At 43.5% G+C, this 27950-nt stretch overlaps 1 protein-coding gene across 3 annotated transcripts; it reads right to left on the reverse strand.

Annotated features, from left to right (window-relative positions):
• Positions 1-37: 37 nt before the first annotated feature.
• sfi1 (SFI1 centrin binding protein) lies at positions 38-27620 on the reverse strand. Of its 3 annotated transcripts, none has more exons than XM_063215010.1 (31): positions 27126-27620; positions 26954-27025; positions 26740-26850; positions 26523-26617; positions 26191-26308; positions 25815-25917; positions 24499-24655; positions 23286-23447; positions 21620-21690; positions 20804-20896; positions 20402-20499; positions 19550-19616; positions 19052-19182; positions 18761-18842; positions 17347-17525; positions 16776-16851; positions 14007-14102; positions 13657-13733; positions 13452-13554; positions 13174-13270; positions 12525-12685; positions 12241-12315; positions 10806-10880; positions 9897-10073; positions 8523-8848; positions 7687-7782; positions 6938-7322; positions 6746-6812; positions 6449-6617; positions 5307-5409; positions 38-784 (listed from the first exon to the last, which is right to left on the reverse strand). In XM_063215010.1, the coding sequence occupies exons 1-31, from the start codon at positions 27269-27271 to the stop codon at positions 650-652; spliced, it is 3903 nt and encodes a 1300-aa protein (XP_063071080.1). In that variant the 5' UTR covers positions 27272-27620; the 3' UTR covers positions 38-649. The 3 variants fall into 3 exon arrangements, with proteins under 3 accessions (XP_063071080.1, XP_063071079.1, XP_063071082.1); XM_063215009.1 differs by having other exon boundaries at positions 6938-7325; XM_063215012.1 differs by lacking the exons at positions 24499-24655; positions 25815-25917; positions 26191-26308; ... (2 more) ...; positions 26954-27025; positions 27126-27620 and having other exon boundaries at positions 6938-7325; positions 23286-23492.
• Positions 27621-27950: the final 330 nt, after the last annotated feature.

Below are 27950 nucleotides of genomic sequence, written 5' to 3' on the forward strand. Positions count from 1 at the left end.
TGCGAGAGGTTATAATAGAAAACGCCAGAAGTAGGCCTATTTTTTGACAAACAGTTTTTATTACTTTCATTACAAAATACCGTTGAATTCCTCTCGTAAAAACATTGTTTTGGCTAATCATTTTGTTTACTAGTCACAACAGTGGAGTCAATGTGCATAATACAATATGTACTCGCAGTTGCAGCACTTACAAATCAGTCTCATACGTTATAAAACAAAGGCACATTCATGTACGTTTATGACCATAGTGGATATTTGGAGAATGGCTGTGTGTCAATGCAATGCAGTCAACATTTTACAAAACAACTCTCCCGAAAGTGAACCACTCCCAAGTATATTCCTGGACAGGTAACATCGTTGCGATTTTCTGTACATCTTACATGTTTACAGCATTCAACGACACATGTGGACTTAATGGCCCCAATATTAAATGTGCTGCAACTTTAACAGTGTCACAATAACAGGCATACAAAGGGTACATCTATGTACGTTTGTGCATGACCATGTCCATGGTGAAGACAAAGAATGGTTGTCCATATAAGACAAAATATCTCTACTCTGAATGGCAATATTATGTCTGTTACAGCAGGGTGAATAATGAAGACACATCTCAGCTCTCCTTGGAGGTCGTAGGTCAAAGGTTAGGCATCTAATGTACAGCATCAGCCTTGAGTCTCTGGCGCTTGAGGAAGCCTTCAATGCTCTGAATGCGGGCTCCGTGGCGCATCATCAGGAGCTTCTGATTGGCCTGAAGTTCAGAGAGATGCTCAATGTTCAGCTCAAGCTGTGGATAAAGACAATTTGGTATCGTAGTTAGTATATGTTCAGAAGGCTTGTCAAGTCTGCAAAGATCACACATTTTTTTTTTTTGCCAGTTTGTCATTCAACACCACTATTTTGTGCACCTTTAGTTTATGTGAACTGATGCAAGGCTAATTGCTGTACACAAATGTGTGCTATGTGTTTACTGCAATATGCAATAAATGTGTATTAAGTATGTTTTGTGTTTGTGTATTTGGGTGGTTGACGTTTTTTCGTAACATTGGTTAAAAACCTACAAAACTGTTATTTTCCTTTAAAAAAAACAAATGTCAATGAAACAAGATGTGGTACATTATGTTTCATATTAGTCTAATTAGATGAGAAGAAACATTGTTGTTAAGATTTATGTAAAGGTTTATATGTCAAATATCCTGCGGATCCTGTAACATTAATGAAACTTGGAATATAATATATTTATATATTAACCAACAACATTTTGAATAATGTATGAAGCATTTGGCATGATTGCATAAATATTAACTTTATATTAAGATATGTGAATGTGGAAAAAACTCAAGACAGTAATATTAACTACAAGTTCAATTTCGTAACACAAATTGCGTCCTGTGGGGTGACATGTATGTCAATGTTTGTGAATGGGCAGCTGCAAGGCCAACTACAAGGGTCTTAAAGACTGGCTCCTAACCAGTCAGTACCTCAGTTATTGGGGAGTGCTGTGGTGGAAGTTTAAGGTGACTCTTAACCTCTTAATATGTCTTCATATTGCAAGCTTTTTGTCACGCAATGCTTAGGTTCATTTTATGGTGTCCTGTGGTGTGATTGCTCTTATAGGAGGAAAAAAGTTTTTTTATAAATGAAAACACATATTAAGATTAAACACAATATCATTATCAAGTTAGCATGAGCTCAGATGTCAGTCATGTATACAAAAGGATTAAAATGCAGTGAATTCCCTGTGGTGTGACTTCATTTTCCTGTGGTGTGACATGCCTATGAAATGTGTTGATGCAGGACACATTTTCCCAAAAATGGCAAAAATTAGGCAAATTTCCACAGACAACTAAGTGCTTTATTTTATTATTTTTTTTCCGAATTTTTTCCATCATTTTTTTCAGGAATTTGAAAAACTTTTTTTTGTTTTTGCGTTACGCCCGTAGCCCCTTAATGCGCGCCGTACCTCCTGAGGCACGCTGTAATAGTCATTGAAATGTAACTACCATAGCACTACAATACTATGACACAACACAGGCCCTTTAGTAATGCACCACGACTTGGTTATTGGCATACTGGTAACAACAAATGTATGAAGCCGCGTCTTAAGGGGTTAAACGTCAACCATCCATTTATGTAATTTCCCCCGGGATTAACGCAAGTACTCCACTCTACTCTATTCTACTCCTTTATGACCGTGTTACATATTTTTTCCCTTAAAACATTACTTTGACTCATCAACCCATCCATCAAAGTTGACAGGCTGAAATTTCCAGGGCAGCAGATTTACGACTGGCATCCGGTCTGGCAGGAATGCATGTTAAACCAGAGCCATGCTTGACTCAGTGTGATGCAATAGCAACACAGCAGGACTGTGCCTGTGCTCAGGGGCATCTTCTACAGGACGTCCTCAGCACATTTCAATGATACCGTTTCCAGAACACTCCTTCATGAGTCACATTCAATACAGATGGAGGTATGAATGTGTTAGAGCAGTGTTTCCCAACTTTTGTTTTATCTTGCGTACCCCCCTAAGCCTTTTTGTCATACCATGAGTACCCCCTCACTCATGCTCTATATCCCAATGTGACTATGCTCCATACATTTTTTCATTTTCCCAAGTACCCCCTGCAGTGTGCTCGCGTACCCCTAGTGGTACACGTACCCCTGGTTGGGAAACACTGTGTTAGAGGACGAATCACAACACAGTAGAATTTGGCCGTGATCACACTAGATGCAGGTTTCTGCTTACAACAGTGTTGCTCGCCCAGCTGATATATCTGTAGTCATCAGACCGAACGCGGATCCGCTGCACTGTTCGAATGCAGTGACTAGGCAACATTGTAACGGCTGAGCTTCCACTCGCAACGTAATCTATGGTGGTGATTTATTTTGAGTGTCGTGAAAACATTGGCCGCACAATATGCTTTGTGTAAAATAATTTATGTTAAATGGATTTACTAACAAGCTCTTATTTTGCTCTCTTAAAGTTGGATTGTGAATCTGATATGCATGTTGATGTTTCCTCAAAATTATTAATCAAAAGTATGAACTCAAATGAATCAGTATTCATTTCAAATCTAGTAAAAAAGACTTCGTAATACCACGGAAACACCTCAGCCGGTATAATCACAATGCAGAGCAAGTAGTTATGGCTCAAAGACGTGCAAAATTAAATTGTCATTCAGTGTAACGGATACCTTCTGCTGACTGTAACTGTAAAAATCATGACTATTTTTATTTTATTTTTTTCCAGTGAATTCATGAAAGCCTCGCCTGTCATCCATTCACTTGAAACAATTTTAAAATCACGTTTTTTTACCGTTACAGTCAGCAGAAGGTATCCGTCACAATGCCATTTTGCACGTCTTTGACCCTTATGAGCAGAGGAAATCCCCAGTAGAGAGCAGTTGTCAGTGGTGATGCTTGTAGCAACCCAGTGCGAGTAGAATACCGGATGTGAGACCGCGGATATCCGCCCGAGTATTTGCATGTATTGGCACCCATGTCTCTTCCATCTTCAGTCAGACTCAAATCGGAGCGAAATCGAGTAGCTGAGGTCACACTGTCGTAAATACTCGCACGAAATCAAGTAGCATGTTAAAGGGTTTATGAAACGAAAACAAAGTAAAGGAATTTGACCATTTCCAGGACAGATTCTGAAAGTTCTAAGCCTTGTGAATAAAATGGGATATTGTCTGGGTGATATTTTGTCCTAAAAGTCATGTTAAAACGTTCCCAAAAAGTGTTATGTTTACTTTTTTTCATGACATGCAAATTTTATGCAATGATATGCGTGACATAGAAGGGGGGAGTTCACCTCATTCCACCTTGTTCAGATCAATGGCGGCTAGTACCAAAACAAAGCGCAGTGTCAAGCAGTGTGTTGCTGGAGGGCCGAACGGTGCCAGCTGCAAAAATGGCTACTTGACAGAAGGAATATCTTTGCACAAGTTCCCTTCTGTGAAGAATGATGGAACTGTGGCCGACAAGGAGAAGGCTAAAACAAGCTAGGGCTCTGTGGATCCAATGTGTGGTTTTGAAGCAAGCTTCACCACAAATGTGGAGATCGTGGGCATGGTTGGACTGAAGGGAATGCTATTGCCTCAAGCAGTTCCAACAATTGACATCACCGGCGTGCAGACTGAAACTGCCCCTGTAACTGCTCGGGCACGAAGACAGGTGAGTGCACTGCTTTGCTTTAGGCTACTCGTTTTACCTTGTCCATCTGCTTTGTATGTTGTTTTCAGGAAAGGGTAATGCACATTACATGCCAAACCGATGCGAATGCTCTCGGAATATGCACTTTTTGTTGATTGCCATTCAACTGGTCAATAAATTGGTTTTGGGAGGATATCCGCGCATCAGCGTGGTGCTCTCGGTCGAGGACAGCCAACTCATAGACTGGGCTACTGCTTAGCGAATAAACGGAGATGCACATAGCGTAGGCCTACTTTGAAGCGTTGATTGTTTGTTTTTAGTATTGTGGTGCACGTGTGGCTGACGTTTGGACACACCTCGTCCTCAGAGTCAGGCTGAGGGACACGCGACGCCTGTGACTTTGAGCACAAAAAATAATAATAATGATAAACGCTAAAAATATGCTGAGGACTCAGGCTATCTAGGGTATTTTTCCAACAGCCTAATACCTCCGTTTTTTCTCTAGTTGATGATATTTTTGCATGTAGCCTACATGCATTTCAATCACACTATATCGCGCAATTGAATCAAAATGCCCCCCATTTGTCACAAACACACACGCCATGTCATCTTTAGGTCATGGCAAAGCGCCCTTAGCAACCGTAACCATAAACAAAACGAACTGTCAGGCTATGTCAACAATCGTCACTTCGCCTGTCAGACATGTCACTTTCTGCAGATGTATCAGTGCCTCTGAAATAGATTTGTGCTGCTGTTTTTTTTTCTCATGAGGTTGGATGTGTGGTTTTTCGACACGCTGATGTTTGTATCAGAATTTTGGTTCCTTTATAAGATGTGGGTCCATCAAATGTGTGTTGTTTTCTCAGATCGCCATACTAGCAAACCAGGGACTCTCCTCTTTGATGTCACAGCCCAGCTCATTAGTCACACCAAATTTCACAGAATTCACACTTTGAGTTGCCATTTTCACAAGTTCCTCCGGGATGATTGGGTTCAAAGTCTCATCGATGCTATCAGAAAAAACAAGTCTTTAAAGAGAATGACCGTTTGTTTTCGTTTCATAAACCCTTTAAATTGACGTAAATACACGCCCGGATATCCGGGGACTCACATCCGGTAGCCTACTTACATTGGGTTGCTACAATGCTTACCTCGCTCAGCTCCTGCTGGACATTGAGGGTCTCTGCGGCCTCCACTTCCCCTCCTGTGGTCTCCAGCCAGCTCCTCAGCACATGCTCCTGCTTACGCCACGTGCTACACACAAGCACACAGAAACACATTACAAAGGTTGACTTTACACAGGAAAAAGAGACTCCCACTTTACAATGCAAACTCATTTAAAGGAGCACTAAGTCGTTTTTTTAACTGTAATTCCCAATTATGCCCAAACTCCCTTACTTGACAATAGCCCATGGAGCGTGAAAATTAAGGGAATTCTTTTTACATTTGTCTGCAGTATCATACATGAGCATCAAACAGCTGTATACATGCTCACACCTGCAACTGCCAGTGACGGCTCTCTTGCTGCCACTGTTATAGTCTAGGTCTAACTGGGCAAGTTCCAGTGTACTGCCAGACAGTGGCAACACTGCAACTTTTGCCCTAGACCACGAAAATTAAGCAAATTCTAAAGGGCCTCTCACCTTTTCAAAACGTTAAGAACCACTGAGGCAATTATTTGACCCTCAAATACTACACGGTGTTGCTTTAATTGAGTCTAGAGATGTGTTGCTGCTGCCTACTGTTGTGCGGGTTGTGCTAGCAATATCAGTGTTTCAACTAAAATGCTAAAAATGGTCAACTTGGCTTAGTTAAGATGCCATTGAGGGGCATTAGTCTATTTAATGTTTTCATACTAAAGCTACGTACACACACATCGCTGCTATATACTAGCTTCTCGCTTGATCGCCTACTCGCCACTCTCTCATGGAACGTTTGCTAAAAGTTCCCGCGGCTTTAACTGCCAATGAACAGGCGAGAAGTACTGAACTCTGCATTCCAATTGGTTACTCGCTTACTCGCCTCGCTCGAAGTTAAAATATTTTCAACTCGAGATCTGCCCACATCGCATCGCTTGTACAGTACTCGCCTACTCGCCTGCTCGTCTCGCTGGAACACATTGACATTCTATTGACTTAATTTGCTGAGCGAGTAACTAGTAGCGACGTGTGTGAACCTAGCTTAAGAGGGGCGTGGGCAGACTTATGATGAGGTGAAGGGGGCATTGTGAAGCTTATGATGAGTGGGCTTTCGTTCGAAAAATGTGGAGAACCACTGCTGTATTGGGTCGTACCTCAGTTGTGTCCGGTCATGCTGGTAGCGCTGCATGTCCAGCTGGATGCTTATGAGCTCTCGTGTGAGTGACGTGGTCCGCAGAGCCTCTTCAGCACTACGCTGCTCATCATCATCATCATCACCAACCTCCTCCTCCACCACCTGCTTTGATCTGCCTGCATACAAACCTGCATGAGGATGGGAAAGACAGGGCAGGATTAACTGATGGCTCTTTCAGTCCCAGGCTCAGGCCAAATCAGCCCAGCATTGTAAACATCTTTTGTAGGTTAAGGCTGGAAATGAGTTCTAGACGTACCTATCGGTGGAGAGGGTTTGCTTAAGTGCATATGAGATTCCATCAGCTTCAGCCTGGAATCCTTTTCCTGGGAGAGAGAAAGAGAGAACAGCCCTGGAAGTGTTAAATGGTAAAATAGCAAATATTTTTTTTTTAAAACAAATATCCACAAAACGCTACCACCCCGTCTAAGAAATGTTGCAATGTAATCACCATGGACGGTGCATGGGGAACCATAAACGCAGATGGCGTCAGCAACACATCACTGCTGGTGTCTGACTGTAGTAGTGAGGCTGCTGGTTTCTGTGAAGTGCTGGGCACTGGCGTGGCAAGCCGCGGGGGGTAGGAGAGCGAGATCCCTGAGGTGCCCACAGGAAGTGGCAGAGGGTGCGGAGGGCTGGGCGCGGCAGGAGCGGGGCTCGGTGAGACTGGAGCACAATCAGTAGTCAAATGCCCAGCGCTGGCAGAGTGCATGGCTGCCATAGAGGTTAGGTTAGCGGGCATATGTGAGTGGGAGACTGGCACAGAGGTGGCACGCTCCTGCTCTCCATTAGCCTGGCACAGTGATGCAGAGTCTGCACAAGGGCGAGTCGTCTGGCTGCTTGCAGAGAGAGAAAGAGAAACAAGACGCGATTCGGTACTGGGTCAAACGGGGGGAAAAAAACAGTTTTATGATCATCATAAATCCAGGATGAATACAAAGATCTACTGTATTCCATGTTACAATTCTTATGCAAGGAGAATGTATAATGTGAGTAGCAAGACCCAAGGTAATACAGATTAGATTCGAACTTCAATAAACGTTGAATATTTTTATACATGTAATGCAATCCTAAGCACTTAGAAGTTTCAGGTGGACTGTTGTACACAATGCTGTGTGTGTGTGTGTGTGTGTGTGTGTGTGTGTGTGTGTGTGTGTGTGTGTGTGTGTGTGTGTGTGTGTGTGTGTTTGTGACAAGCACCTGTCCTGTACTTCGCTCCCTATTTGGTGTTGTCCAAGTGGATCAAGTAAAAACGCTGGGATCCGAGGGGGAATCATGGAGCGTTTTAAAAACGACCTTCAGAAAGAAACGTGGACAGGAGACACATTTTACCACACCAGTATAGAACTCGAAAGTGACGTCACTTCCCCCGATTTCATGGGACCTCAACGGCGTTTTTAGCCGAAAATCGTAGCATGTAATCCAATGGCGGTATTAAAATGATATTTCGATCCCCTTCCAGTTGTGCCACGAGCTCCACATATGTTGTTTCTGATATTTTTGTTTAATTTTTCGTACGAACCCCCAAACTTTTTAGAAAGCTGTGTTTCTTCACATTTTTCATGCAAACGGCCTCGGAACAAAACATTGATGCTTCTGCATGAATAATCTTTATCTAGCCTCTTAAACAGCATATTTGGAGCCCAGCGCATATAATGACTGTGATCGGAAGATATTTACACGCTACCATGTTGTTAGATGGTCAGCTTAGGTCCCGTGAAATGCGGAACTAAGGGGCGGGACTTTCGAGCTCTATAGAACTCGCGCGTAGAAACATAGAATATAGTAAACCATAGATCTATAGATTTTTTTTGTTTTATCAATACGGTGTGGTGGGGCAAGACACTGGCGGAGGGGCAAGACACTGGCAGCCAACGATGTGAGCTAATTTTTTGACCAACAGCAGTTTCCAACAATCAGAGGTTGAGTTGTGCCCAGCTAGTTTCGCGCAGTCAGGAGAAAATGAAAGAATTTAGAACCCATGTAGTATAGGGTAGAAAATAAAGTGGATGTACAAAAATGTCATCATTACGTACAGCTGTTCTCTGACGGAATGATCTCCCTGGCCCATCTCGGCCCGTGGCAGTTTCATTGGCTGCAACTCAACGGGCAGATGTGGCATCACAGTTCCACCGAGGTCAGCCAGGGGCGCTGTGCCGCTCTGGGAAGTGCTCTGGGTAAAGAGGCTGGCGGCCGCGTCCTGGACGGCCAAGTCCTTTGGCAGACTGAAGCTCACGCTCTTCTTTTGAGTCTTGGTGGCTTTATTATTACTGATCTCTTCCTGTCCTCTGGAGCTGCAGAGCGCCCGCAGCTTCCAGCGCAGCGCACATCTCCTCACCACGGCCTGCAGCCGCCGACAACTCTGATCACACACAACAGGGAGAAGGAGGGTGGAATGAATGAATGCACGCACGCACACACGCACGCACGCACGCACGCACACGCCATATGGATATGCAGACAATTTGAGTTCATGTTTGGCCACGCTAGGCTGAGCTACCATGGATAGACCTGCTCCTGGCTCTGCTGAAAGAGGATTCTAAACATTACTAGTGAAATTACTAGTGTAAATTATGATGAGTATCACCAGGCTCCAAAGCAGTTTTTCTTCAACAGGCGATTAGACTGATGAATGCATCATACAGTACATCGTACACACACACACACACACACACACACACACACACACACACACACACACACACACACACACACACACACACACACACACACACACACACACACACACACACACACACACACACACACACACACACACACACACACTTTTATTTATGCATCATTTGAGGAGAAAAAAACACAAAGGCCTTTGCTCTCTTATACTACACTATAATGAAATGTAATACAAAAAATCTTGAATCCAGTGCAATGTCATGTAATGCAACACTTCTCCAATCTGCTCAGGACAGACAGACTGGCACCTGGCTGTGCTAAGAGAGGATTGTCCCTGTATTATAATAAGTGTAATGTAATGTAATGTAACACCAGAGATAGTAGAGAGAGAGAGGTTCCATTGGCCCATTGTTTCCGGGTTCTATTATTGCAAGGGGGACAGACCTAAGGGGGGCAGACCTAAGGACTGTTCTATTCATTTTAGGAGCATTATGACACGCTCCTTTAAGCAGACCGGAACCTGGTCATGTTAGGTGCCCATAGAAACCTATTATGTTGGCATATCTCTATATACTTAAAGAATCTCTGGTAACACTGGTTTAAACTATTCCGGGGCCAGGACAGACAGACCTGCTCCTGGGTGTTTAGAGAGGATTCTCACTGTATTATAAGTGTATAATAAGTGTAATGTAATTTAATACTAGCTGAGGCTACCCCGGGGCCCGGACAGACAGACAGACAGACAGACAGACAGACAGACAGACAGACAGACAGACCTGTTCCTGGGTGGTCTGGGCCAGGCTGGCTGTGAAGCGGTCCATGTGCTCTGCGTAGGTGAGGATGTGAGTGATGCCTTCCCTCAGCAGGTGTCCTCGGAAGACCTGAGAGGCGGCGGCCAGACGCTGCTGCTTCCTCTTCCTGTCCAGCAGCCACGCCCTCCAGGCGTCCAGTACCTTCACGACAGACACAGACACAGACACAGACACGTAAGGATCGGACCATGCATCCTCGAGTCATTCTCCAGAAAATTGAAGGTACTCACTGGACAGGCACGGTGTAAAAGTGCTGTCTTCTGTGTTTATTGACTGAAAGATACTACAAAGCAACATAGAGTGTACACTAAGTGCACTAATAAGTAAGCAAAATACAAATACGATTCCTGTGCTTAACGAGACGGCAGCAACACAGACACAGAGTTCATACCACAAGGCACCCATGGTGTCATCAATGTGGAGGGCAATCATTAGAGTACACACACACACACACACACACACACACACACACACACACACACACACACACACACACACACACACACACACACACACACACACACACACACACACACACACACACACACACACACACACACACACACACTTATAGATTGAAACAAAGTGAGTGCAGTACGTAAGATACCTGGGGAAATAGTGATAAATTGGCCCATTTCAAGAACATTGGTTTGAGGGTTAGCCAATGATATACCCTCATAGCATATGATGGTGAGTAAAAAAAATATTTAAAAAAAATATGGGGATGTTGTTCCGATACATTGCTGCACAGTCAAGACCTTTGACTATGATAATATTCTTCAATAATTTGGATTTGAACTACTTTTATTCTTTCAAAAGGAAAACCTGTTTTAGCCACATTCTCAAGAAACGGTGATAGTGAACAGATCTTACCTTGGCCTGCAAGCCGAGGGACCAGTGCCAAAGAGCCTTCTCTGTCCACTCTGCCTCTCTCCGACTGGTCTCCAGCTGTGGAGCAAAACACGCACGGACACACTTTTTTTTTTATATATATATATTTTTTTTAGGGACTTTTTTATGCCTTTATTTGACAGGACAGTCGAAGATGGTGACAGGAAGCGAATGGGACAGAGAGACAGGGGAGGATCGGGGTCCCCGTGGGTGGGCATGCAAGCCCAAATGTGCGGGGCTTAGCGCGGTGCGCCACAGCGCCCACCCACGGACACACTTTTTTCTTTTGTTTATCATGGCACAATAGACATTTGGCTTAAAGGAGTCTTCTACAGCAGTGGTTCTCAACCTTTTTTTCCCAGGGACCCATGTTTTTAACCATTGTAAGCTTTGGTGATCCAACCGCACGAGCGCCCGCAAGAGAGGGAGTCACATGATACCCTCTGTTTCCAGCGAAAACTCATTTTAGTTAGGCTATTTTATTCCTCAATTCGACTTTGGTCAAATATAGAATATGTGTTTAATGTAGCACTTACATTTTGTTGCTTCTATGCATTACGTATATTAGCTAAAAAAAGGCTTTGTCATTTATTCAACATGGGCAATATATGTGTAACAGAGGCTAACTAGCATAGAGTTGGCGTGGAACGTTGGAAAACCTCCCTCTGATAGCCTCATACAGTCTCGTGCCGTTGGGCCGAGAGACTAGTCTCTTGGCCCAGCGGTATCGTACTGTGTCTCCCATTGCCCATTGCCGAACCGTTGTAGTTGACGAGGTCGCACGTTCGATCCCCGAGGGGGGTGAACAGGTGCAAGATGACCTCCGTCACATATGGTATTTAAAATGAAACCCCTTAAAATCAAGAAGGCTTCGTGACCCTCTGTGGATCTCTTTGGCGACCCGTGGGTTGGGTCCCGACCCATAGGTTGAGAGCCACTGTTCTACAGTATTAACATCCTCTGTTCATTATGTCTTGGGGTAAAGCTGAGACACACACGCACGCACACTCATTTCATCTACGAAATTAGCTTAGCTGACTCAAATACATGTAATCCAAACTGGTCATTCATAAAGCGGCGTACACATACATTGCTAGTTTCTCGCTTGCTCGCCTACTCGCCACTCTTTCATGGAACGTTCGCTGAAAGTTCCCGCAGCTTTAACTGCCAATGAACAGGCGAGAAGTACCGAACTCTGCATTACAATTGGTTACTTGCCTCGCTCGAAGATAAAATATTTTCAACTTGGGATCCGCCCACATCACATCGCTTGTACAGTACTCGCCTACTCATCTGCTAGTCTCGCTGGAACACATTGACATTCTATTGAGTTCATTCGCTGAGCGAGTAACTAGCAGCGACGTGTGTGGCATCAAGTCAAGCAGATGTGATGGTCTGGCGTTCATCCTCCACTCACTGCAGCTTCCCAGCGTGTGAAGAATACACGACAGGTCCTCTGCCGGAACAGTGCATTGGCCTTCTCCTTCATGACCTTATTTCAAAAAAACACACACAAGTGACTATGGTCATATGTCCACATTAATATTATTATTCATCTATGTCACTCTTTATGAAACTCTCTCTCACACACACACACACACACACACACACACACACACACACACACACACACACACACACACACACACACACACACACACACACACACACACACACACACACACACACACACACACACACCTGCTGTGTCTTCTGCTGTCGGTGCCAGCAGCTCCATGAGTGGAGGCATTTCCTGAGTAGTGTTTGGCTGTGCAGGTGGGCGGCCTCCTCTTCCTTTGCCCTCTCCGTCCTCATGAGCCTGCTCCGCTCCCTCCACTGGAGCAAGGCCACTTGCAAACCACCTGCAAGACAGCCAAAATAGAGGGACCGGCACCACAGACACTTGAAAAGGCAGTCGAAGAATATACTGTATTTGAAGAGTTAAAATGACAAATGCCACTTTCCAGCGGTTGCATTTTATTATTGGATATGACTATTCAGACGTCCTTTCATCTGTGTGAATTCTTGCCATTGAAATATTTTGAGAACATACTTTATAAACCTACATAAAATGCATTTTGCTATGCAATGCCCAATACAATTTTTTTTAATTTTCCCAAAATGTTCCAAAGTGGATATACCCGTTAGTCATTTTGCCAACAAAGCTTTTCATTTTTGCGCATGCAGTACACTACTAAGTTATACTAACTTATTTCCTGAAAAAAGTTAGTAGACATCTTTCTTCTACAACTACCTCTGAACACCTCACCAATCTAAACAAATTGGTGAATTGATCCAAATGTAACTGATGAGACTGCGATCAGTCACCCAACTGAAAGGCTCCACTCACGTCTGTTTAGTGCCACTTGGGCTTGTGACAGGGCCATCTCATCATGTGTGTGCTGTTGCTTCCTCTCAACAGTGACATGTCGCCATGCCAACAAGATCTGGGAGGAAAAAAAAACACTGTCAACACTACACAGCAGATACGAATGAACGTAAAAAGATGGAAGGCAGACTTCAGTGGGGCTCTGTACTTCTGATGTATCTGTGCAGTATTTGAAAACAATTTAATTTCCTTAGATTCTAAGAATGTCAGGTATTCTTTCCCGGTTGTGGGCTCTGTACCTTCGCCACAAGTCTGTGTTTGTGATGAAGCGCTGCTCTCTCCTCCGCACTTCTCTCCCCAGCCAACAGGGTAGCGTTGTTCCTCCACAGGAGAAAAAATTCCCTACGAGACAGATGGGAGATGGGAATATGGCCTTTGCACATCTTCCATGTCAGGGCTCGGATGTTATGTGTGCAAATCATATATCTGTATGCTTGCTTGTACCTTAGTCGTTGCTGTTTCTGGCTGCGATGGGACTCCTCAGCACTGCTGTACACCTGCTGAGTCTGAAGATGGTGCTCCTACACACACGCACACACACACACACACACTCAATATGTTGAATGCAGAGAGGTAAAGAAGACACTAATAGTATGTATACCAATGGGCACGTGTTTGTGTGTGTGTCTGTGTGTGTGTGTGTCTGTCTGTCTGTCTGTCTGTCTGTGTGTGTGTGTGTGTTTTTGTATGTATGTGTGTGTGTGTGTGTGTGTGTGTGTGTGTGTGTGTGTGTGTGTGTGTGTGTGTGTGTGTGTGTGTGTGTGTGTGTGTGTGTGTGTGTGTGTGTTTCTTGCCTTCCAGGCCTGTAGAGACTTGGTGAGAAGCCTGGAGTTGTGATGATGGTCTACCGCCTCCAGTCTCTTCTTCTTCTCCCTCTTCCTTTTGACAAACTAACACAGACATGTGCACACTTTAGAGAACCCAGTATAATTTATTTGTCAACATTTGTAATTAAGATACGATACGATTATACTTTGTCAGTTTTCACCGAAATTCTTTTTGCGTCCCTGAGCAACACTCGCTTAAGACAGGACATACACATAACATCACATCAGAAGACTATTGCACAACTGACAAAAAAACAAAAACAAGACAAAACAAAACAAAAAACAGAGGACACATTCCTATATACAGACATACATGCATAAGGTATTAATAAGAGATCGAATGTACAACATGTCAAGTAATGTTAAACAACCTGGTGTCAGAAATTACATACCAAGTATTTTGTTACAGTCACTTTCCAAATTAATTAATTAGTGAAAAAACCTGACTCAATAAGTATAGCCTGCACACTTTAAGCACAGGCACTTTTACTCACAGACCAATTAGGTAGATGGCTGGATCAGACCTCTAACATCATATTGAATAGATCTGAAGTCAGATTACACAACACTGTCACCAGCTTGGTACCACCTAGTGCCTCTGCTCAATTTCATTTCAACAGCAACAACAGTAGTGAAAGCAACCGATTAATAATGAATCATGCTACAAACCAGGGGTACGTTTCCCCAATGTTAGCATTGAACTACAGATGTACTTTGTAGTTATCTACTTACTTCAAGGCAAAATCCGTGCATTTCTCGAAACCTTACTATTCCCACAGTAAGCCCAAAGTAGTGTGGCTACTTTCCTGAGTCCACACCGCTACTTACTTTCTTGGCATTGCAGTGCGTGACCAAAGAAGCAACAAGAGATAAGCATGATTGCTGAGTCATGATTCAGCTGTTTCCTCCTAAATTCAGTGTGTGAAGTAGAAAGCAATAGTGTACAACCACCACCAGCACATTTGATTGGATGTCACGACACCGTGACTCCGCTGTTTCCTCCACAACACACCTTGTAATTTCTTTGTGAAAAAACACGGCCGTAGCATTACAATCTGACACCGTCCGCACCAATAATGCAGTATTATCTGCATGCCGATTGGATTTCGTTTCATTCTGAGGTGTAATTTGTAAAATATTTGAACAATAAAGTTGTGGTTACTCCCAGAAAATCGTCTGTTGAAGTGTCATATCCCTAAGAAATGTTCGTGCGGATTTCATTACATAGTCTAGTGGTATTCACGCTTGCATCCCAATGGGAAAACAGAAGCCACGCCGGTTCGAATCCACATGGTTGCAGTGCCACAATTTTGGAAATATCTGGCAGAAATAGATCATTTATGTTGTGCATTACCAACACACACGTGCAGCCAAGGGAAAATGTGTTACACTGTAGGGTCCAAAACACGATTTCACGAGTTGTTGTCAACATGCTGCACACTGGTTTCGAACCCGCGTGGCTCGCGTCTTCCCATTGATAGGCAAGTGTAAATACCCCTAGGCTATGAAATGAAATTTGCGCCAAAAAAATGTAAGTACTTGACACGTAAGCCAGTGCATTTCCGGGAGTAACCAATACTTTCTTATCTAAATATTTCACAAATTACACATCGAAATGAGACGCAATCGAAATGAGAATCAGTATACAACTAAAAGTATACTATTAGTGTGGGATTCATCAGATTCCAAGGATATGACGGTTTTTTTTCACGAACAAATGACATGACGTTAATTTGTGTTCTGAACACTCTCGCAGCTGTATCATCACTTTGTGTGCATGTCGATTGATTTTCATCGCTTTTGCACCACAGGATTAAAAGATATTGACACATTTGTGGTCAAATATGTACTACAAGTTTAGCTAATGGGTGGAGTCACACTCTGAAGTAGACTAGCGCTGTGTGTTACTTGGGGTGGCTGAGGTGATGTCTGGACTCAATGGGTGCATCCCACTATGTGTCCTTGCCTCCTCCACTTGTGTTTGTCTCCTCGTCCCGCCTCCTGGCCCCTCCTCCGTGGAGAAAACTATAAAGTTTCCCAGCTGTCAGCCTCGCCACAACAACTTTTGAGGGACTGTTTTTCATTCACCATCCCAATTGCAAATGAGAAAAAGACTTTACAATTGAGCTTTTGCAAGATATTGAAATATAATGCTGTTGTCAGTGATGTCATCATGACGAGAAGCAAGTGGAGGAGGCAAGTGGAGGAGGCAAGGTCACATATTGGGATGCACCCAATGGATCTACTCCAGCTGTACTTCAACTTCACTGTCGAGATACGGATAGGAGGCGCCTCACTTTCAAAGTCACCACTACTTCAGAGTGCACATTACTCCAAGCAGTAGTTACTTTGTGTGCTAACATTCGAGACACAGGAGTTAGCAACTTTTATAGTATGTACTCTGCAAAGTTGCTAACCGACTAGCTACTTCGCCTTTGAGAAATCCACCCCAGAGGTGTCAAAAGTAAAGTAAAGTAAATTCGTGGTTTAAGCACAACACTAGCACATGGTTTTACATAGCTGTTACACCAGTTAAAAACCTAAAAGGAACCCAACTACAACCTAACAACAAATTTGATCCAACGAGCACAGTGTCAGCTGATTGTAGGACAGGTACACTGGTCTAGTGATTACTCTGTGAAGCGAACAGTGTCGGAAACTGTGCAGCTTTTTAAACTTCTACTTTTACTTTTGACATCTCTGCTAAGTGCAAACACTGATGTTGGTGCACTGTACCTTCTGCCAGGTGGTCCAGACGCGTTGTGCACGCTGCAGGTAAACATGGCGCTTGGCCAGCTTCTCTTGTTGATGGCTATGGCATGGGGGGAAGGCAAGGTCGCACCATGAATCAACATTTTTTTTAAATTGCTACACAGATAAGTTTTGGCATTCTGCCTTCTTCAGTGTGTCATATAAAAGTGACAAGTCTTGTGTCGTGGGAAAACGAAAATGACAATCATAGGAAAACATTTGGGAAAATTTGAAAAAAATTAGGAAAAAAAATAAAAAATTACAATCATAGGAAATTGTCAAACAGATCCAAAATAACACTTGGTAGCTAACACAGTTTTACCATTACAAACAACTGACAATAAGGACATTATTTTCATAATTAAAAAAAACACCTTCCCTAAACCTCCCAGAAATAGGGACAGTTTGCAGTAGTTTTTTTTTTTTTTTTTTTTTTTTTACAAATTCATAAGGTAATTAATTCTGAAGGAATTTAAGGACAACAAAAGCCTGTATTGCCCTTCTGCATGGTCAAACTGTCTGCCCAAAGACAATGGCTCTCTCTGGGCCACTCTACCTGGTCTGGATGCCCTTGGTCCTGGTTCTCCACAGATGGAGCGCTCGTCTCAGCAGTGTGTGGCTGTGCATCTCATCAGCAGCTGCAGCCCTCTCTCTCTCCTGTGCTTTAACCTGGGCTGCCTGCCTCCAGTGCTCCCATATGCGCCTCGCACTCACCTGCTCCTCATGCAGCACGGCCTACAGGGACACAGCAGGGGGGGACACAGCACTGACTACTGGGATACTGGGGTACAGGAAGACACTCCAGCGTGTTGTGAACACAGCGAAGAAGATCATTGGAGTACCACTCCCCTCCCTGCAGGACATTTACACCACACGCCTCACCCGGAAAGCACTGATGATCATCAAAGACACAAGCCACCCTGCACACAAACTGTTCAGCCTCCTGCCCTCTGGAAAGAGGTACAGGCGCCTCCGTTCCCGTACCACCAGGCTGGCGAGCAGCACAATGCACCAAGCGATCAAGATGCTGAACACTCAACCCACTCTCCCTCCACTGTCAGCCTCTAGCCAGCAAGGCCACTGACAACCCCCCCCCATCCCCCACCACCATATCTGAGACTGAACTTTCAACCTGCACTAACTCAAAACATGCACACACATACACACACACACACACACACACACACACACACACACACACACACACACACACACACACACACACACACACACACACACACAAGCACACTGCACTTTCTGCACTAAACCCAAACATACATACACACACTGACACACACACACACACACACACACACACACACACACACACACACACACGAACACACACACAAGACGCACACCGCACCTTCTACCTGCACTAAACACATACACACACATACACACACACACACACACACACTGCTGCTGGTGTACTTGACAGACCTTTTTAATATTTATTTTTCTTCAAAATGCTACTATTACCATGTCAGAACGCTATAAAGGACTCTTTTTTAGGGAAAAGCACAAAAGCACAACAAATACCTCTTAATGTATGTCCTCTACAAGTCTTCTGTTGTCCAGTCTTGCACTTTAAATGTCTGTATGAGCACTGTCTATGTCCATACTGTCTTAAGTCCATGTATAAGTACTGTCTATGTCTATACTGTCTATGTCCTTACCTAGATTAGTCTATGTCTGTATGGGAAAGCAAGAAATGTAATTTCAAATTCTTTGTATGACCAGTGCATGTAAAGAAATTGACAATAAAACCTACTTGACTTGACTTGACTTGTTATTATTTGTTTTACATGATGCAACAGAACAGTATTCATCCAAATTGTTCTAAAATCATTTCAATTAACTAATCTACACAAAACATAAGCATGGACTTTCCATCAGGGAACAATCTCCAATAATTCAACAGATAATCAGGAAAAAAACATTTCTTCTGGGTAAACAAAAAGCATTACTGTTCTTTCCGCCAGTCTGAAGTCTTTCTCCTCGTCTGAGCGTGCCCACCAGGTGTAGAAGGCCCAGGAGCAGACGCGACGTCTGAAAGAAGAAACCAATAGGCAACAAACAAATATTCAGCATATATTTCATACCAGGGCAGTTAAAGGTACACAAAAATACCGGTACTGTACACATACTACACAAATAGACAATGAACAAGTTCTAGATAAAAAGTGAGTGAGTGAGTGTGTGTCACCTCTACAGTCTATGGCTGTAGGTGCGTTTGATCTATGGTTTATGGTACCTACTGGTTGAATAGCTGGGCTTCCTTCTTCCTATCCCCGTATGTCTTGCTGTATTCTGTGAACACCATCCAGGCACTAAAGTACTGAGGTAGGGTACACTTCGCAAACCATGCGTCTGCTTGGTGACTCAGGTCCTTTGCAAAACAAAACAAGCATTTCACAAAGCATTGGATGAGCACAAGAACATATGATATTACCCCCTTTCATGGGTTCATAGATACTGATGATGATAGGGGTAATCGCAGAACTGATTCACATTCCCATGAACCTTTCCAATGTCCCATTCACATTCATGTGAACATTCATTGCACGTTCACTCACTGTGGTTACTTGTAGTATGTCATGGTAACCAAATAATAGTTCCTTGTGTATTCTTTTGGCATTGGTGGTTCTCTCCGACTCACATTGGTTACAAATGCTTGACATGAGTTTGACATTTTTTGTCACTGTTATTTGTTGGCTGTGTGACAACAGTGTACAGACAAAGGTTTGACAACTCACCTTTATGTACATGCATTCTTTAAAGCGGTCTTTCCATAGGTTCAGGTGATGCCTTAGCACAGTATTGCTGGTGAATAAGCACAGATAGTTTCATGAAAACCACACTCTGACATACGCGAATAAATATTTGAAGAGTTTATTTGCAAAACGGTGTATCTACCATTTTTGACTTTTGCATTTTATTATTGAAAATGACTGTTCAGAGGTCCTATCACCTACAGTATATGTGTAAATTCTTGCCATTCAGATATTTTGAGAACATACCTTTTCAACCTACATGAAATGCATTTTGCAATGCAATGCAATGGAATGCCCAATAAAAAAAATGTAAATTTCCCAACATTCTACAAAATGTAGATACAAAGTTTTGCAATAAACCCTTCATTTTACAAAGTGTGCTGACTAATCTTAACCATCCCTAATATAGCAAAAGGCTGTTGAATCGGTGTCGATTATCGTCGAATCAACACCAGGGATGCAACTGCCTGACTAAAATCCTGGCTTGACCTGTGACTTTTGAAAAGCAAGATTGGGTCAGTGCTGTAGTCCTGGTGTGCATTTCAATATGCACCCTCCTGTCCTCCACTTGTGCTTGTGGCCTCACCCCGCCTCCTGGCCCAGCCTCCATGGGGAAAACAATTAAGTTTCCCCGCTGTCTGCTTAGCCGCAACAACTTTTGGGGGACTGTTTTTCATTCACCATCCCAATTGCAAATGAGAAAATGACATTAGAATTGTGCTTTTGCAAGATATTGAATTAATTTTCTGTCATCAGTGACATCATCATGAGGTCACAAGCAGGCAAGTGAGCAAGGCAAGTCTGCATATTGTAACGCACTCCTGGTGTGCCCACCTGTGTTGGCGCAGTGCTGAGCTGATCTGGGGTTCCAGGTGGCTGTTCTCTCTCTGCTCCACATGCTGCTGCCACAGGCCCCAAGACCACCGCAGAACCTTCAACAAGTCAGAGAAGACTTCCCATTCAGTACTACTTAAGCCGGGCATACACTCTGCGATATTTTCGCTCGTGGGTATTAAGCTCCTGCTCACACTGCACGATGGAATTTCACTATTTAAAAGTTCACATCTCACAAGTCACGTCCTCACACTATACGAGTCATCAGGCTAAAATGTCTTGCATGTCATGTGTGGAGGAAGCATCTCAGTTTACCTCAATGTACCTCTGGATACAAATGAAAGTGATGTAATCTATCTAATCTAATAGAAGAGCAGGCCAGTGTGGGGAGCAAGGGCTTACAGTCTGGTCGTAGTGCTGTAGGGCCAGGTGATTGTTGAGGCGATAGGTTTTACTCCGGGAGACATTCACAGACAGTCCTCTCACAACACTTCTCTGAAAACAGATATTGATATTCAAGAATTAGACAGCAGATTTTCTATGTACATTCTCTTCTACAGTGTTGGGCAATCCGACTTCAGAAGTTACAATCCTGAAAACAGTATTTGCTCCAGCCATTCACAGCACCAGCTAATAAGTGGAATCAGGTGATTTCACTAAATGAAACCAGGTGATTTCCACTAATCAAGTGCTGCAGTTAATGGCAAGGAGGTAAGAGACAGGAGGGTTTACAGACGTCATCGGAGCGTAGTACGGAATGATGGCGAGGGGAGTCCAAATTTCTTCTTCTACAGTCAGTATTGGAAGCATGGCAAAGTGCAATGCTGGTTAGCAACGATGCTTTTGAGAAACAGGGTGCAGGATTGTAACTTCTGAAGTGTAATTACCCAACACTGCCGTCATACACACATGGGGTTCTTTCCATTATCACAACTCTTGTCCTTGACCTGTACTTGTGGCCTCGCGCATCGCTGATGCCCCGCCTCCACGGAGAACACAACGTTTCCCCAGTGTCAGACTAGTCGCAACAACTTCTTGGGGACTATTCCCTATTCAACATCCCGATTGCAAATGAGAAAATGGCATTTGAACTACGTTTTTGCGAGATATTGAAATAATGATGTCATCCCAAGGCCACAAGCACAAGGGAAGGCATGAGTTACTTAGGATATTAAAAAAGAACCAATACAGTACAGCCACATGCTTTATCCTACTCACCAGCAGGTGGCGATGATGGTGTTGAGCAGCAGCCTCCAGCTTCTCAGCCTGCTCTGCTTGTATTCTCATATCTGAGTGCACTGCTTAAGGAAAACAACCAGCAGACAAGAAGGGGATGCTGTACTCTCGGTCACGCCATACTCCACAGTTTCTTACCGTGTAAAGACACCAAACACGCCAGAAGTGACAACGGCACCGGAAGTAATTGGCTGTCTATAGGGGAGCTGACGACAAAAGAGACAAATGCAAATTGGGCGACGAGAAGCGATGTGTGCGTCATGGGTGCAAGTTTGCAGTTAAACTTCAGCGAATATTATGATAATGTGCCATGATGTGGTTCTGAGACACAGCAGCCAAATGGAATGTTGGAATGCTTGCACTCTGCTTTTAAGGGTACTACTCTGTTCCTTCTGTCACTTTTATGCATGTTAACCAACAAATTCACTGAACCAGAGAAACCGGGTGAGCTGAAAGCAGATGCAGGTGGAATTACATGGCAGGACAGATACCTTTACGAGACAGTTTCAATGGGGCACCTAAGTCACGCCCTTCTACTTCCGATCCATGGGGCTGGAGCTCTCAAAATCTTGAGTTGGAGTTAATGAAGCGAGTCAAGCTAAATCCTCATCCGATTTGGCATGTGCTCCGGATTTCACATATGATGACAGTGAATTTGAAAGGTTTGGATTTGCGTCGTAAGACCACTCATTTTCGACACGCAAGAAACGTTATTTTAGCTTTTGTGCAAAACTGTGTTAGAGACTACACGTGCGCCTCGCATATTTGACGTGAACCGAGGCACAGCCAACCCTACCGCTGCACCGCGGCTTAAAGGAACAGACCACCCTTTTTTGATTTTCACATAATTGCAGTATCTCCAAGCATTATTCATGAACGTGCATATAATTTTCGTCTATGTGTTTGCATTGCCCCGTTTGACAGTATACCCAAATTAGGCATAGTAATGCAAGTCTATGGTACAAAATAAAACACCATCAAATGTACTTCTAAACCACTTTAAAATGAATGTAACATTCACCAGAGTGTAAAACAGCAATTTAATTCGGTCCAGTGATCACTTGTGGCTTGATGCTAAAGATACCAGTTACTTTCAGTGATTATGCTAAGCTATGCTAATAATTCTGATCCAATAAATCTAAGTACTGAAAACACAGAGAAGAAAATGATATGCACATTTATGAACAATGCTGGGAAATACTGCAAATATGTGAAAATCAAAAAAGGGTGGTCTGTTCCTTTAAGTGGCTGCACGTCGGACATGCGATGTCTGTTGTGTAGTCCAAATAATTACATATTTTTGCACCAACACAACTCAAAAATCGCTTGCCAAGTGAAGTCAACAAGCACACCATTGGTTTTTATTAATTCCGAGGCACAGCATATGTGTGATCAACAGGGAAATGCGAGGTGGATCGGGAAATAGCTTTGATCAGTCCATTACAGCCCAGTCAAAAGTTTTTGCGTTGCCAGCCCCATGAGCCGCCCGGAAGGGGTGGAGACTTACGTGCCCCATACCCGTCAACAGGATCTTGCCTGAAAACTCTGCAGAAAGACAAAGTGAAAGGGATGCGTACGGAGAAGGTGAAAAGAGAGCAGCAACAAAAAAAGAAAAGAAAAGTAAGCCCCCCCATAACTGGAAGGATACATTGTCTCCACTCCCCGAGAGCCCAGCGTTGGATGCCAAGCTCTGCCCGCTGTTTGACCACCAGCTGCTGGTCCCGCTCCCTCCGCCTGCCTTGCCACTCCTGAAGCCACCGCCGCCAGTAGCGCCAGGCCAGGGTGTGGCGCCACACACCGTCAGCTACACCTGGGAGAGGGATGGTCAGCTGGTTTCAAGGACAATAGCTTACTGATGTCTTGGTCCAGAAAGACAGATCCTGAGGCACTCAAGGTTGCAATTTTTTTACTTTTTTATTTGGCTACAGTGCCTACGCGTTTCGGCCCTTATGGCCTTCTTCAGGGCGTACGTAGGATACGCCCTGAAGAAGGCCATAAGGGTCGAAACGCGTAGGCATTGTAGCCAAATAAAAAAGTAAAAAAATTGCAACCTTGAGTGCCTCAGCATCTGTCTTTCTGGACCAAGTTTGAGAGCCCCTACACTGATGAGCATCAAGGGAAAAAGGTGAAGACCCAGAAGCACTCTGTGTTTGTAGCTTACTGATGTCTGTTGGACAAACCGACTGATAGAGCGACTAGCCAACAGTGGGGAAGAAAAATCACTGGAATTCCATGTTTTTTTCCTGTAATATCCAGTATTTTCCTGTAATTTCCTGTATTTCCCCCCCTTTGACCTGTCATAATGTCTGTTGTGTATATGTTTGTCTTGCAATGTTCATTGCGTGGAATGGATTATGTATGCGTATTATGTGTAAGCTACTTGACACCTGAATTTCCCCCTGGGGATCAATAAAGTCTACTTTGCTGACAGCTTGCTCTAGTCCAGTGTTTCTCAACAGGGGTGCCGCGGGCCCCCTTCAGGGGTGCCGCGGAAACGTGGCTGATAACTAAAATGATGTAATATAATACATATTTGTCTAAACTGATAAGTTAATGCTAGTCAGTGGAATCTTTCATCTGCCATTCACGCACAATAAAGTATAGGTCGCCCCTCTCAGCAGTAACTTCGAACGTATGTCGTGTGACGTCTCCAAATGTGTTATTTTTCTAAGCTTGTGTGGTATCGGATGCAATACCATGTTACGGCTTGTTGTTTTGGGGTGCCTTGATATTTTTCATGAATTGAAAGGGTGCCTCGCCTAAAAAAAGTTTGAGAAACACTGTCCTAGTCTAGGGCTGTGTCAATTTGTGCCACATTGGCAACTTGGAAAGGAAGGAATGTTAAGACTACCATAATGTACCTTTGGGCTCCCTGGAGGAGCGGCAGTGCTGTGCGTAGGTGAGCCAGTGGTGCAGGGCTTTCCTGCAGAGCCTCCTGCAGGCGTGCAGTCGAGCACGGGCCTCCTGGTCCCTCTCCTGCTCCGCCTGCAGCATGCGCTGCCTCCACCGCAGCCACGCCTACACACACAACACAACACAACACAACACAACACAACACAACACAACACAACACAACACAACACAACACAACACAAAGCCACAACACACACAACCTCAAGGTTAAAGTTTTTATCATTTTAAATCTATACTATTATATATTGAAATGTTGTGCTCCCTCCACCGCCGCCATGCATAAACACAAACACTCACACAACACCCCAGTGATGGGCAAAATGGGTTCATTACAATCTAGTTCCACATATTCCAAATGACGTGGTTTCACCTGTCCAATTCAGACAGTGTATGGCTGGTAGAATGATCACCTGGTTGAATTGGACAGATAAAATAAGGACATTTCAAGTCAAGTCAAGTCAAGTTTATTGTCAATTTCTTTACATGCACTGGTCATACAAAGAATTTGAAATTGCGTTTCTTGCTCTCCCATGCAGACATAGACTAATCTAGGTAAGGACATAGACAGTATAGACATAGACAGTACTCATACATGGACATGGACAGTATGGACGTAGACATTGCTCATACAGACATTTAAAGTGCAAGACTGTATGAGCATTTGGAATATATGGAACAGATTGTAACTAATGAAATCGATTTTGCCCATCACTGCAACACACAAGGTCAAGGTCTTAGTTTTCATTATTTATTACTATGCCAGGGGATATTCATATAAGACGAACAGCCTGTACGGCTGCAAATGTTCATGTTCACCAGAAACGACCAAAGCAACCACAGCAGCGAAAGTCATTATTTCTCTATGGGGGACCAGTGCAATCGGTGACCAAAGGGAATTCGCCGGGGGACAAAGGAAATTTGTTGACCAGAGCGAATTTCAGAAGCTGAAAGTTAGTTAATATTATGTAATGAGATACAGTATGACGTGTTTTGGTGAAAACCAATTGGAATGTCACACTCCCTACACGGCAGCCACACCTACAGACACAACACACAAGGTCAAGGTCAAGGTCTTGGTCGTTATTATAGAGTATACCACTATGCCTGGGGAACATATAGTGTACAGGAACATAGAGACATAGAGACATATAGGAACATAGAGACATATCACTGATCAGATGTCTTCCCTTCAGAAACTACTTCACAGGCATACTCACTCCGATCTAGGCCAGTAATGCCCTGTGATAAAGACTAGAGTACTCACTCTGCCCTGGGTGAGTGATGCCCAATGGTGGAGAGCCTCTTCATCCTGCTTCTGCTCAGTATATCTCCGCTGAAGAGCACTCCTCCATGTTACCCACGCCCATCTTACAACACACATTTACAAAAATGTACACAAATTGGCATGATTTTATAATACCGTTACACCGAAATCTTAAAAGCTCGAGGAGCCTCGTAGCTAATACATCTGGAGTGTCTATTATACATGCACTACTTGAAATTATGATGCCTAACCTAATTCTGATGCATTGCCTACGGAGGCACTTCATACTTAACAAAGCCCAGTTTTACAAACAAAATGAGCTACATACAATGCATGGCAATTATGATGAGTGTGGGTGAATTTGTTCCTGACTCACCTGACACAGAAGATGGTGCTCTGTTGTGAAGCTGTGTCCTGCATGTCCCGTTTCATGCGCTGGCTTTCCACATACACCTCCCAGCAGTCCCATACCAGACGTAACCGTTGTCTGTGAGCTGTGGGATGGCAAGGGCTAGATTGAATTAAAATATTCACCCGCTCTTTGGGGTGTGGAGTTTAAACATCCTTCAAAAATCACAACTAAATCATGTTAGGATCAAGAGTCCCATAAATTAAAGCTCGGAATCATAAACATGATATTGCATCACTCTTAGAAACGTCAACCTGAGTTTGTGTTAGTGCAGATTGTAAAGAAGGAGGAAGACGTACCAAAGTTTGTAGCTATTTGGCATTTCTTGTTTTTCTCTTTCTGATCCAGGGTAAACACCCTCCACGTGCGGAAGATTTTGAGGTAGAGACAGTACCTTTGAGACCACGGGGTGAAACAGGGTGCACATTATCTTTCAATAATCAATACTTCAATCCACAAAACATTCAAGACCAAGACAGACTCACATCAATAGGACTGTGGTGTAGATAAACTAACCTGTAATGACAATCTGCCCGTATTGCAAGGCTCCACTCCTTTCTGCAGTACCACCAAACATCCTTCCACTGTTCCAGGGCCTTGCCCAAGACTATTTTCCGGAAATGAGATCTGAGAATTGTTGAAATGTAATGTTATTATGGCAAATGTTGCACAATACACCCACTGCTAGTCATACGATTTAAGATTATTTGTTTGAGTGACACAATGAAACCTGGCTTTGGCTGGAGAAATTCTTCCGAAAGTTTTTCGCCTCCATATACAGAAGTATTTCCTTGCAAGGTGTCTGTCAAGGAAAGCAATTGCTTGTCAGAGATAATAAAGCAATCACATCATAGAACTTAGAAGGATAAAGGCAAGCCATTGGTTCTAGATCTTCATCTCACCTGATTCGAAGCTCCTTCAGCCTTCCACCCCTGTTCCAGGTGTATCCAACTCGATAGGTAAATTTACGTGAAGGCACATTTCGTGGCCGTGGGGTCTGCCTGGAACAGGTCACTCTTTTGTTTTGGCGTTGTTCAGAAGCGTGCATATCGCACGTCCATTTGTAACTGACGTTCCCTTGTCACTAAACCCACTAAATGAGTTTTTGAAAGTTAAGTAAGTCTAATAATCTAATGAATTATGCGTAACCACCACTAACGTTGATTCAGTTGACTTCTACTCTTACCCATCCTATCTGAGAATTGCAAGCAAGCTAGTACACTACGTTCAAGACTTTCCTGTAGACTGTGTTGTACAGCATGCTGGTGTGTTTTCCGGGCATAAAATAACGAACGTTCACACACACTTTTTGTTACAGAATGTAAACAGATCTAAGCGAGACGAAAGAACCAGCAAAGAAACTTTGATGAGCAGTACCAGTTCATGATGTTGTGGAAACCAACTGTCGCGCGAAATGTACACACTTCAACTGCACCTGCGCAAAGACCCACGAGGGCGTGTTCATTACAGCCAACAAGAGCGCAAGATTGCGGTGCGCACTTAGTGGAAAACAACAAAATGAATTTTAAAAACCGTTATTTTGGACAAAAGAACCTTAATAATACGAATATGGTGCCGTCGCACGTAACCGTATTTTTTTTTTAAAAATAATTATTTTAATTATTTTAATAAATACAAAGTACATATTTGTTTAAAAAGTAAGATAAAGCAAATCAAATTGGTCCCGTGCGTTTTTCAGACCACATGACTTCATTTATGAACACAAA

Source organism: Engraulis encrasicolus, chromosome 14 (genome assembly GCF_034702125.1).
Source record: "Engraulis encrasicolus isolate BLACKSEA-1 chromosome 14, IST_EnEncr_1.0, whole genome shotgun sequence".
In the NCBI taxonomy this organism is placed as follows: Eukaryota; Metazoa; Chordata; class Actinopteri; order Clupeiformes; family Engraulidae; genus Engraulis; species Engraulis encrasicolus.

Bases quoted from the DNA above. Each gene is read 5' to 3' on its own strand.
- sfi1 (XM_063215009.1), bottom strand. From the start codon at position 27,271: ATGCACGCTTCTGAACAACGCCAAAACAAAAGAGTGACCTGTTCCAGG. The intron at 10,074-10,805 runs GTAAGATCTGTT...TCTGTCGTGAAG, and splicing joins CCCTCGGCTTGCAGGCCAAG to GTACTGGACGCCTGGAGGGC. The intron at 6,813-6,937 runs GTGATTACATTG...TCTCTCTCCCAG, and splicing joins TTCCCCATGCACCGTCCATG to GAAAAGGATTCCAGGCTGAA.